Below are 12237 nucleotides of genomic sequence, written 5' to 3' on the forward strand. Positions count from 1 at the left end.
CCTGCCTGGCAGTGGGGAAAGGTTGACAGGCAATGTGATGCAGGTTTAGTCATCACTTTTATCCATTCTGTCGCCCTCTCACTGTGTTCTCTATTTTACATTCTTTCTTAGTGACTGTTCAGCATACTGTAGCGGTGCCCGTTGCACCCATCCGTCTCCCATCCCTCTCTCTCTCTGTCTCCCTCCTTCCTTCATTCTTTCTCTCTGTCTCAGAGGTGTGTCCATCACATCTGGAGGAGGGGATCGAGGCTCCCTCCATGACAACGATTGCCCATTCACTTCCCCCGCTCTCACTCTTTCTGCCTCACGTTCCCTCCCTCCTGCTCGCTCGCTCTCCCTCAGTCCCTATTGCGCTCGTGCTCTCACAGCTCCGTGTCTGTGTTCCACTGTTCTGGAAATCACATCGTGAGGAGAAGAGATATTGGCAGCTGACTGAGGAAGGATCTCTCCATCCCACAGAGAGGCACCAGCGTGGAATTCTATTAGCCTTACCAAGGGAATCTTATCTTGGACTGAAAGAAGATATCTTCGTACTTTTCTCGCTTCTAATATCTCCTCTTTTTTCCATTTTCCCTTTGAAGTAAACAGCTTCTGTCGAGCCAGACTTTCTTTCTTCCATTTTACACCTCCACATTTTACAAACAAACTTGCCCCCTCTTGCTTCGTCAGTATTACCAGGCTCAGTGATACATAAGAGGTCGTGTGGGGGAACATATCTGCCTTCTTTTCTAAACGGCATACTTCGTCCACCTTGCGTTTTGGTGAGGGGGGGTGGTTGACAGCCCAGAGGCATCGGTGATGACGGCCGTCCTGGTGACGGATGTGAACTTGAACTCGGTTTGTGAGTGTCTGGAGCAGCAGTGCTGCGTGGTGGACCAGAACCAACATAACAGCCGTCCACAGACCCCCGTTCTCAGGAGACACACCAACACGGGAGCCAAGCTATGGGGACGTGTCCGCAGCAAGCTGCTCAGACAAAAGGTGTCAAGCTCACACATGCACTGACACACACAACTGCATTATGTGCATGCTGTCTCTCTTCTTTACTCGTAGCCCTGGGTTTGTCCCGTGATGGTCTTTCTTATTTGTCACTGTCACTGCCATCTGTTCCACTCTGTGTCTCTTTCGTATGTTCCTGTTCACCCCGTGTGCTCTCACCCTTTCCATGAGTGGCTCTCTTTCAACGGAGAGTTGAGTATTGTTCTCCTATGATAGGTCTATTGATTGTGTTTTATAATTTATATAGCCCTTGTGATCCCATCTGTGCACATCTGTGCAGATCAATAGATTTCATAGTGGTGAAAGGTTTGTTTTGTATGTGACTGACAGCCACTGTGGACAGCAGAACATGTTGATGTGGTAAAGATGCTTTCACCCTCACTCACTGTGTATTGTTTAAGGCTATGGTGAATTGGTCTACATTCTGACTTAATCCTACTAATATGTGCTGCTTCCACCTCTTTCAGTGATTATATCCTCCCCCTCACTTCTTCACCCCTAATTAATCCTCCATTCCCATCTGCCTTTCTCAATTTCCTCAAATTAAAGCCAGTGAGTGAATAGTATACTGTGGTTACATACAGCTGGCCGTTGGAGGAGCAGAGTGCTTCCCCCTACTGCTCATTTATGGTAATGCCATGCTCCATCAGAAACAAGAACACTGCTGCCCTAATGACATTTCCCCTGGCTTCCCCTCCCTCCCACACTAAGTAATTGACAATTAAGTTACTTGCACTCCCAGAGGTATAACGATATTGGCCATATTACATTGTGAGGGGTTCAATTCTGACCCACTAATTATTTTGTGTGTCTATGTATGTCTGTATGCATATTCAGCCATATGACAAAAACTTGGCTCTGAATTTCCCATAAGGCTGCATGTACAGTAGAACATCACATCAGCATTACAGTGGTGTCTGTAAAGCAGGGTCCAAGTTATCCATCCAGCTCGGAATCATTGTGTCTGTCTCACAACGTCAAGGTTTGTCTGGAATGTATGGAACACATTATGTTTCTAGACAAACATAATGTGGAGCTTGGAGTATTCATGTGATTATGCTGTATATGATATGCGATTGAGGTTCAAAGAGGTTCCCTCAAAACGAGAGCTGGCCTGTTTGCTGACTTCATAGTCGAAGTAAAAAAAGTCAAAGTCGTACGATTTGTCACACACATTACCGCAGTGAAATTTGTTCTCTGCATTTGACCCATCTCTTGGAGCGGTGAGCCGCAGCCAAGGAGTGGTGAGCTGCGGCCGTGCGGTGCTCGGGAATCATTTTGATTACTTGATTTGACTTATATTCAGGGAACACACACACACACACACACACACACACACGAACACACATGGCTGTGGCTCAGGAGGTAGAGCAGGTCGTCTAGTTCGAATCCCGGCTCCTCCTGTCTACATGTCGAAGTGTCCTTGGGCAAGACACTGAACCCCAAATTGCTCCCGATGTGCTGGTTGGTACTTGGTACCTTGCATTGCTTCCGCTGCCATCGGTGTATGAATGGGTGAATGTAATGCACAATCTATGTAAAGCGCCTTGGATAAAGGCGCTATATAAACCATTTACCATTTACCACACACACCCACACACTCTCTCTGTGGATCTGCTGTGTAAATCTAGGCAACATATCAGTTGCAGGACTGCTGCGTTATGATGATCCATGAATTGGAGTATGAAAGAAGGTCCTATTTATCTACAGCAGATGCTATTTCTGTGAGGAGCCTCAGAAGAGGATGTGTGCATGTGATTCGTAGGAATTCTCTGGACTGCTCTGCACGTGCAACTAAACTATGACAAAGGCCTTGGGGGCAATGCTCTCTCCCTCTCTGTCTCATTATGTTCATTTACACATTTGCATGCATTAACCGATCCTCCACTGCACAGACTATATACGGGGCACTAAACAAGGGGGGCAGAAAGGGATAAAGCCTCCACTTGGAGCACTGTTGTTGCCGGGCTCTCGCCTTTCGTTTCATTCCATACTTTCAGTGCATGACCAGCATTCTGGGCTGTGTGCATTATGTTACAAAATCTGTGCTCATTATTAACTAATGGGGCACAGCCACAGTCACACAAGGACAATGCATCACGGGCTGGAATTTAGCTTTACTGTTGCAGTGAAGGCCTGGGTAAGGCCTGGGTAAGGCGAGACGGTGGTTTTATATGATCAGGTGGTTTTATGGTATGTCCCTGCAAGCTGAGGATGCTGAACTTGATGGAGATGGAAGCCTCTCGGTTTGTCTGTTTCCTATTACGTTTTTGTCCTGCTCTGCAGTTAGTTTTGGACCGCATAACTGGCCTCACGTTTGGTTTTACTTTTGTGATGTTGATGCACAGAGCCCATAGTTTCCTTTTCCTTTCTCTCCCTACTTTACCCCTAATCACATCATCGCAAACTGAGTAGAAAATGGCAATAGTAAATCGTTAAATCCTCAATGTAAATTTTTCTAACCCAAGTGTCAAAATGGACCACTCTCGGGACTTTTTTTTTTTTTTAAGATTTATTTATTGAAAATGCAGATATTAACAACAAGTTACAGAATCATGATTTTTTTTTTATTATTTTTTTAAACAAGACAAGACAAAAAACAGTAAAAACAAACCCCCCCCACCCACCCCCCACCCCAACCCCAGAAAGGAAAACTACACAGCTCTCATTATTCTGTATGTACACAACACCTCTTGACAGCAACAACTCGGATAAATACATGAAAATAACAATATAAATAAAAGAAAACTCAAACTAAATCAACCCAAAATTATTTTCTTCGCAGCTGTACTGGCGAGTAACACAAAGTATGCTTTGTTGAAATTTGTGTTGATCAATGTAACGTCACCCAGTAACCAAATTCTTGGATCATGTGGTATTTCAACCTCTATGATATCAGAGACCGTAGACAAGATGAACTTCCAATAATCAATTAAAAGTGGGCAGTTCCATAACATCACTCTCGGGACTTTTAACCACTCATAATACATTGAGCTTGTAGGTCTGCTCTTTTAGGTATTCTTGAAATTAGTTAAAAACACTATTTTCACTATTTTAAAAACAACAAAGAAAAAAAGTGATTACTTCCATATACAGTATTGCATGTTTGTCTGCAACTGTGTGGATTGTTGTTATTCATGCGATACTAGAGTGAACTTGGACGTGCAAGCACAAAGAACTGCACGTGTCTTTTAATTAAGAGATACTGCATGAGGAGATGCATGATGGGGGTGACTGAGAAGACTAATTGGGCTGGAATGAAGCATAATTAACTTTCTGTCCGAGTAATGTAATGATGATTAAGCAGTTACCCAATTGTCTAGACAATGGGTTATCTGTCTTTTGTTTGAGATTACTGTCTCAGTGTCAGTGATGAAGACCTGTGTTATACCAGCAAAAGTGTTTTTTTTTCTGTTTGCTTTTTTTATTTCGCTTCCAAAAGTGTTGTGGCGAGAACAAAGATAGAATGACAATAAACCATGATTAGCTTCCTCACTCATCCCACATACAGTAACACCAGTATCTTTCTTGTCCGCTGTCACATTTTAGCCCACATCAAAAAAAGAAACTCACTGTGTTCACGTAGGGCAGTGGTTCTCAAACCTTTAGCTCAAGCCCCAGAAGAGAAAGTAGACGTTTGCCCGGGACCCAAACTAGTGCAAATATTTCTTCATGAAATTACTGAAAAATTATTTTTATTTGTTTTTTATTCATGAAAAACTGCTTTTTGAGGGAATGCTTTTTGAAAATGTTTTGATTGGCTCAATTAAAAACAAAACATAGGAAACCAAATATAAAGCGACCCATAGAAATGTGTCCGTGACCCACAAATGGGTGACATGGAATATGATGATTTGTGCAGATGAGATATTAGCATTTCACCCTCCTGTGAGGCTAAATGCCAGCCAGCCCCTAATGGCCTTCTTTATAGGGCACATAAATCTCTGCCTGTCACAGCCAGGGGGCATAGGCCTTTACCGACCCCCAGTCCCCCCCCTTACAATACCTTCCATGATTGGTCATCGAGCTCAGTGTGACACCCAGAGGGTCAGTACAAGATTCTGGGGTTGATACCCCAGGCCAGAGATACCCCAGGCCTTTCTCCTCTGGGCTCAAACCTGTTGCCTGCAGCTGAAGAGCAGGCCTCATGGTGGCTGGCTTTTAATCTCTATAGGGCAGTAATGGTAGTAGGAATCATCTAATTAGTCTTTGGGTATTTATAAGATGTTGGCCTCTTGTATGATTCATTACAAGTCCTTGAGTGGGGCTTGGTTAATAATAGGAGGTAGTAGGTACGTTATTGGATGTGTGATCGATTGTTTCTACGTATATAAGACTATAATTACTGAAATTCTTCGTTATTATGGATACAAATGTGTGTGTGTGTGTGTGTGTGTGTGTGTGTGTGTGTGTGTGTGTGTGTGTGTGTGTGTGTGTGTGTGGGGGGGGGGGGGGGGTGGGGGGGGGGGTGTCAAGATTTAGGTCTCTTGATTTTGTTACTGTTACTGCATGTGAGATAAAGTAAAGAAAATTGCATGCTGGGATAACAATCCATCCTTGGGAAATAACATTATCTAGGCATCTTAGTCTCAGGGGTTTTACGTAATAGTAGAGTACAGTATCCAAAGACTGAGGTTCATAAGAGGTTCATTGCACTATTTCCCTACTACATGTTGTGTGTGTGTGCGTGTGTGCGTGTGTGTGTGTGTGTGTGTGTGTGGCGCGCGCACGAGAGCTCATCCACAGTGCCTCCAGAGATGCTAGAATGGTACTATGCAAATCACAAAACCTTGCATGATTACAGTGACATTTGTCAAAAATAACATATTGTTTGTTTTAATTAACTACATACAGTAAACCCATTTTATACTTTGTCATACGATGATGTGCAGTGAAAATGGGCAATACTCCGTACAAGCTCACAACCCATTGAATTGCATAGTGTTGTGAGCTTGTAGATGTGCTACTTTAGCTATGTTTGAAATTGTTTTATATAATGACTTGCCAAAATCGACGTTGGGTTGAAAGTGGTTAAGATAATATAAGCGCAAGCTGATAGATGAAAGAAATGCAGTCCCCAGGATGTAATCCTGCTGAAACAAGAGACCGTGAAGTTTGAGCTACAGTACGATCATACGATGTAATTAAAGCGGTCTGTCAAAATGCTAATAAAATGACTTTCTGCCACTGTATGAATAGTTAACCAGCTGGAGAACTGAGAAAGGTGCTGTGCAACGCAAAAGACAATTTGAAGTGAAAATTAAATTGGCATATTAAATTATCAACTTCCATCTGAACAAATCCATCTGAAACTCCAGTAGAGCCACAATGAACTAATTAAGTTCATTGTGGAGATGGGATTTATCAAGGCCTTTACACATGATTTCATAAACAAAGGGCATCATTTGTCGACAGTTGTTCTTGAAGTATAGTATCCAATACAGGACTTTGTATAAAAGAAAACCACCATGTAACTCTGTAAATTCTCTACTGTATCTACAGTACCATGTTGGTCGCTTTCAATTATTTCAGTTGAAAACAGTGAAATAAATCAAGCTTAACTCTTTAAAGTGAAACCGTCTGAACCTACCAGTGTGGTATTTAGAATAGGAACCGCTCCATAGGGACCCGGACTATGTATCCTACCACTTTAGTGTAGTTTGTTCTGCCTCCTGTGGGCAGAGCAGAGCCTGTTGCCTATCAGTAGTGGTGGTATCAATGACTGCAAAGTCATTAGTCTTGTCAGCAAGTACAGCTGTCAGCCAGTTCCTGTAATGTAGTGGTTATCACGTTCGCCTAACACACGAAAGGTCCTCAGTTCGAAACTGGGCAGGAACAGCTGTTTTATTTTCAAATATTTCTTTATCTTTAGAATAATAGGTAATGGAACAAAGGAGGAATATCTGTGTGAGCAACATTTTCAGGCAGAGACCGTGGTAAATTCTCTTTGTAGTATGCAATGATCTGTCTTTATCTTCTTATCTTGTTGTTGGAACTCGACCAAGAGTTGTGTACAGTCAGGCTAACAGCATTTGGTTTCTCAGTGTTTACTTTCATCCTTACTCATGGAGTTAAACCAACACAGTTCCCCCACACTGTTTATACACTGTAGTCATACATTGTCCAGTTATACGTCATTTATTATTGTATATACGGTATTTTGAATGTGATGTTCCTGGTCATAGAAGGGTGAGGAGTTAGACGCAGTACAGTGTATGTGTCTGTGTGTGTCATATTTTGATATTTTAGAAGTGAGCGGTGCAACTGTACCATGTGGGGGTCCCCGGGGTGTCCCTGCAACATCCAGACCCCCAGGAATGCGCCCAGGGGAGCAGTCCGGTTCCGGCAAGCCACCCCGTGTCCGAAACCGTCGAAAAATTACAGAATTACCGTGTGGGGGTCCCCAGAATATCCAGACCCCCAGGAACGTGCCCAGGGGGTTCCGGCGTGCTTTCCCAAGTCCGAAACGGTCGAGAAATGACAGAGTTACTGTGTTGCAGCTTTCCGTGCTCGGACATACAGACCCAGGGACAGACATACATACAGTACACACATTGCTACTTAATGGAGCGGAGGCACCGCTCAAAAAAGAAAAACATTCAAAGAAAGCTGTAGCAGTTCAAAGAACAATGAGTTCCCATGCAGCAGAGTGTCATACTGACTTAACAGAATTCATGGTTTCTATCCATGTCTTTCCCCTTATGTGGTAATATGTGTATTGTGTGGGACATTAGACCACCACTGAGATTTGCTCTCTACATTTGTAATATAAAGTAATTATGTCTACTGCCTCAGGCTACAGTCCTTTCCTAAATCATATACTCGACACTCCTCACAGTCCAACAAAAAGAGTTTTCAGAACCTAATTGAAACCACATGGCTTGAGGATGTCTCTTATATCCCCTGTATTGCTTTTATCTTTGATTACATACAGGCAAGCAAGCACACACATAGGCTACAACACAGTACACTACACAGTGCACTACACAGTACACAACACGCATGCACACACACACACACACGCACGCACACACGCACGCATGCACACATGCGCGCACGCACAATCTGGATCGTTTAAACTTTAATTTAGGAAGTTGAGATCACACCATATTTGGATTGTTATCAAAGAAGCTTGTGACACTAGTTTCTATTTCCTCTTCTGCCCTGCTTCCTTCTGGTTGGCTGCCAGAGCTGTCGCTGAACATTAATCACCTAAATCCTCATCCTGCTTTGTTTCACCAGCCAGCTGGATGCATCCCCAAAGTCATCTCCACTTTCTACACTTTCTTTCCAACACACTGTGTTCCTTATCTTCTGCCTAAAATAAGCTTGGTCGTAACCCCCCCCCCCCCAGCTCCCAGCCATGCAGTTAGGTTCGTCCCTGGCTTAAATCAACTAATTTCCCAAGGAATGAGAGTGGAGAAATGGGTACTTTTAGCCCTGTTAAAGATGCAGTTTCGAGGATTGGTGAGAGTAATGGGCAACTGTAATGGTTTTCAAATTTTTACAACTCAATTTGAACCATTCATTTTAATGAATAAGCAGAGGTCAATAATAGAGATGGAGTACTGTATTGCCACGACTAGTATAAGTATAAATCAGACTCACGTGTGGGAAGGTAAAAGTGCTTTGTGAGTGGGTGAGAAGTTGGATCCTGGCCCATCCACTTCTTGGCAGAGACTTGAGCAAAAGGCCCTATAGTGCCGATTAGGCTAACCTGGTCTCAAACCGAAGCCCTACTGGGAAAATTGTACTTAATGATAATTGTGTGTTTGTGTGTGTTTTAAACTGATACCAAATGGCCTTTTTATGAGATAATGAATTACGCTCAATGAGAGAACATTATCCAGCCAGCTTCATGTTGATAATAAAAAGTGTGCTGGCCTGGTGCTCAGTCAGCAACCCTTTTTTTAGATTTGATTCTATATAAAAGGTGAGCACATTGTCGGACTGGGTATTCATCATGACTCATGACTGTGTGTAATTGTGTAATTGTGATAGAGCCAGCTGCTTTATCAGCCTATAAAAAGGCACTGCTAACTGTGGACAGAAGTGCTTGGGCAGGCAGAGAGGCTCCGGCTCTGCTCTCTGTGCCACACACAGCAGGCTGTGCTACCTAAAGACACTGGAGCACTGATGGATGAGAAGCCTCACAGAGAGCCTCCTCTCTCATGGGAAGCATGGTCCACAGAGCTTTGAAACGGCCAGACACAGTAAGGTTAAGTGTCCTGACTGCCATCCCTCAGGGAAAGGAGAAATATTAGCACCATGGTCCCAGTTACTGTATAAGAACTAGAAAAGATTGCTGAGGGCTCTGCTACGGTAGATACGTAAAGTGATCTTGATCAGCGATTCGCAACATTTTTAACCAGTATGACCTGCATAGAGTACCATAGATCCCCAGTTAATACAATCGTTATCTCTGGAACCTCAATCTACACAGAAAACTCTGAGAATGTACAAAATCCATTTGTACAATCTCTAAGTTACTAATCCATAAGAGTACATTTGGTTCATAACTATCAATCATTTAGCTGGGGGGTCCCTTGCGGAACCCTCTCAAGGACCCCTTGGGGTCCCCGGACCCATGCTGAAAAAAAGTAATATAGAGGCTGAAAGCTACATTCCATGTTCCAATGTTTGTGGTCATTCAATGTGTGTGATTCTTCTTTGATGAATGTGGGTCACATACTCTACGTCTCAGCCTGGGTGGGGTTTCATTATGTGTGAAAGAGGTGTTTTTGTGTGCTGCAATGTAGATAATTTATGTCTATGTATGGAGCCAGGGATTTGTACATAGGACACAAACTCACACGGCAAGGCAGTGGCTCTTCAACACACCCACACAGTAGAAAAAAGAGAGAAGAGAGAAAAGAGTACATATTAAGAGCTTTTATACAGTCATATACAAACATAAACAGTCCATGCCCAGTGGGGGGTATACTGCCCATAGCCTACCATTACTCGTCGTCTGATGCACTCGTCGTCCGATCTGAATTTCCTGGGAATTTAATAAAGAAGGAGAAGGAAAAAAAGCACCATCTCTTTTGCAGTTCCCAGGACTTTTTTTCAGGGTTGTTGTTCCCCCCCTCATTCTTCTATTTCCTTTTAAATTTAGACAGGCCTGGCTGTCTGGGAATTTCCACCAGGGAGGCAAACGGAAGAACAGTGTCCTCTTTATTTTTTAAATCATCCCTTCCCCCCATTTTAGTTTTGGTGGCCTACTAAATCTAGACCTCTTCAAGATGGACGCACCTGGGATAGGTGATCGGAGCAAGATACAGTGTGTTGTTTATTATGAAACACACTGTAATGTCCAGATCTAATGGTTAGGGGTGGACATCTAGATACATATCTTTTGTCTATGCTTTGCATCTCTTGCACCAACATACTGCACTATAACTCCCCATCCGTGGCCTCTCCTTGAGTGGTCTCACATGCCATTTTCTACCTGCCTGTTTTCTTTTTCTATCTTGCTGAGCTATGATACTATAAACAAAGGAGCTCTTTGTTTTTTTGGAGCACACCTGTATAGAACGAATTTGAACCAAATTGTAGTTTGTACAGAACAGTGTCCAGTAAGTAAGTAGTAAGTTAGTAAGTACAGTAGGTCGGAGAGGCTTATTGCCTGTATCAGCCAGAGAGTCTATCCCTGTTTCCACTGTCCAGACCCTTGAGAGGCTTATTGCCTGTATCAGCCAGAGAGTATCCCTGTTTCCACTGTCCAGACCCTTGCAGCTCCAGTGACATGCAACGTATAATCAGGCCTTCAAGCACCAGCAGTCAGGCCTGTGGGGCCAGAGAAGGGTACATGTTTCTGTCATGATCAATATGATAATAGTTGGATTTTGTTCATCGGATTAAAGGTATATTCAGTGATTTCACTTAATTCAAATATCACTTATTTTTTTGTTTTGTTGTGATAATCTACTATAGAGTGTGCTGACCATATAAGGAGTTCCTCCCTGTCCCCAGTTAACCCCTGGGGTAAAAAAAAATTTTTTTTTTGGCTATAGGTGGCCCAGCCTTCATCCAATCAGGATAGAGAGGGGCCTTCCGCCAATCATGATCGAGCGGGGGCGGGCCTTGGTGTGCCGTGTGTCCCCCCCCACTGTAGTGCATGCATGTGCACATCTGGTTACCGGGGCGGACCGGGGGGTTTTACAAATCACTGAATGCTCCTTTAAGCAATGCCCTTCTAAGCGTAAATATCCCAATGTATAAAGGCTTTGATATGCCCTCATAAGGTATCACGTTTGGTCCCTAATAACATGTTGATGAATGTTTTCCTCTCTTTCTCTTCCAGCTGGACCCACAGACGGTACAGTCAAAGAACTGGCACATGGACGTCATAGAGATGAATGGGGTAAGACACTCGCTCAAAGTCTGCTTGCTATTGTTGTTCAAGTCCACGTTTATGCTCAAACTACAGTATTAGAAGTTGACTGTTTGCAAGAGTACAGTAATGAGGCTTATCATGGTTGGCCAGGCCAGTGCATAATGGTTGGCCAACCTTCGAAAAGATGAGTTGACTCAGCAAAGTTGTCGGCTTTAAAGACCCAATCTGTCATTTTATGGATGCTGGAGCTCACCAATGGAAAATTAATTATGATAATGTTTAAGATCCCAACTTGCTCTGATGCTTAGGAGCTGTTCAAATAAATAAATACTTGTATGTGTTTTCTGTGGACCACAAGTCAATAAAGACATTAAATATCATGCTTGTGCATTTTTGATTTACTTGTGGTTGAGAGTGATGCATCGTACTTATCACTGTGTTTATCATTAGATCAAAGTCGAATTCTCCATGAAGTTTACAAGTCGGGACTTGAGCTTGAAGAGAACACCGTCCAAAAAACAGAGTGGCGTTTTTGGAGTCAAAATCAATGTGGTGACAAAGTAAGTCCATTCCTTTCTGATCAAAACAAGACAATTCTGAGTGAATGCACACTTATTTCTGATTGTGATGAGGAAGCTGATCATGCACTGCCCCCTACAGGCGTGAACGCTCCAAGGTGCCTTACATAGTGCGCCAGTGCATTGAGGAGGTGGAGAAGAGGGGGATAGATGAGGTGGGAATCTACAGGATTTCAGGGGTGGCTACCGACATCCAGGCCCTCAAAGCAGCATTTGACAACAGTAAGACTACACTCACCTTCTGTGTTTGTTTGTTTGTTTGTTTGTTTATATCCCTTTCTCCCTCCCTCCCTCTCAGCGGTCATACAAAGAGGCCCATTA

The 12237-nt window shown here is 43.3% G+C and overlaps 1 protein-coding gene across 4 annotated transcripts in view; it reads left to right on the plus strand.

Annotated features, from left to right (window-relative positions):
• The window catches only part of abr (ABR activator of RhoGEF and GTPase), a 128801-nt gene that overhangs the window by 108891 nt on the left and 7673 nt on the right, over positions 1-12237 (plus strand). For 3 of the 4 annotated variants that reach the window (XM_083785261.1, XM_083785263.1, XM_083785262.1), the window contains 3 exons: positions 11306-11365; positions 11789-11898; positions 11999-12138. In XM_083785261.1, coding sequence (XP_083641387.1) covers positions 11306-11365; positions 11789-11898; positions 11999-12138 — 310 coding nt within the window. Of the gene's footprint in view, positions 1-350; positions 982-11305; positions 11366-11788; positions 11899-11998; positions 12139-12237 lie in introns of those variants that run through there. The other variant, XM_083785264.1, reaches the window with a different exon arrangement.

The sequence above is a fragment of the Protomyctophum parallelum genome (assembly GCF_964188405.1).
Source record: "Protomyctophum parallelum genome assembly, chromosome: 1".
Lineage (NCBI taxonomy): Eukaryota > Metazoa > Chordata > Actinopteri > Myctophiformes > Myctophidae > Protomyctophum > Protomyctophum parallelum.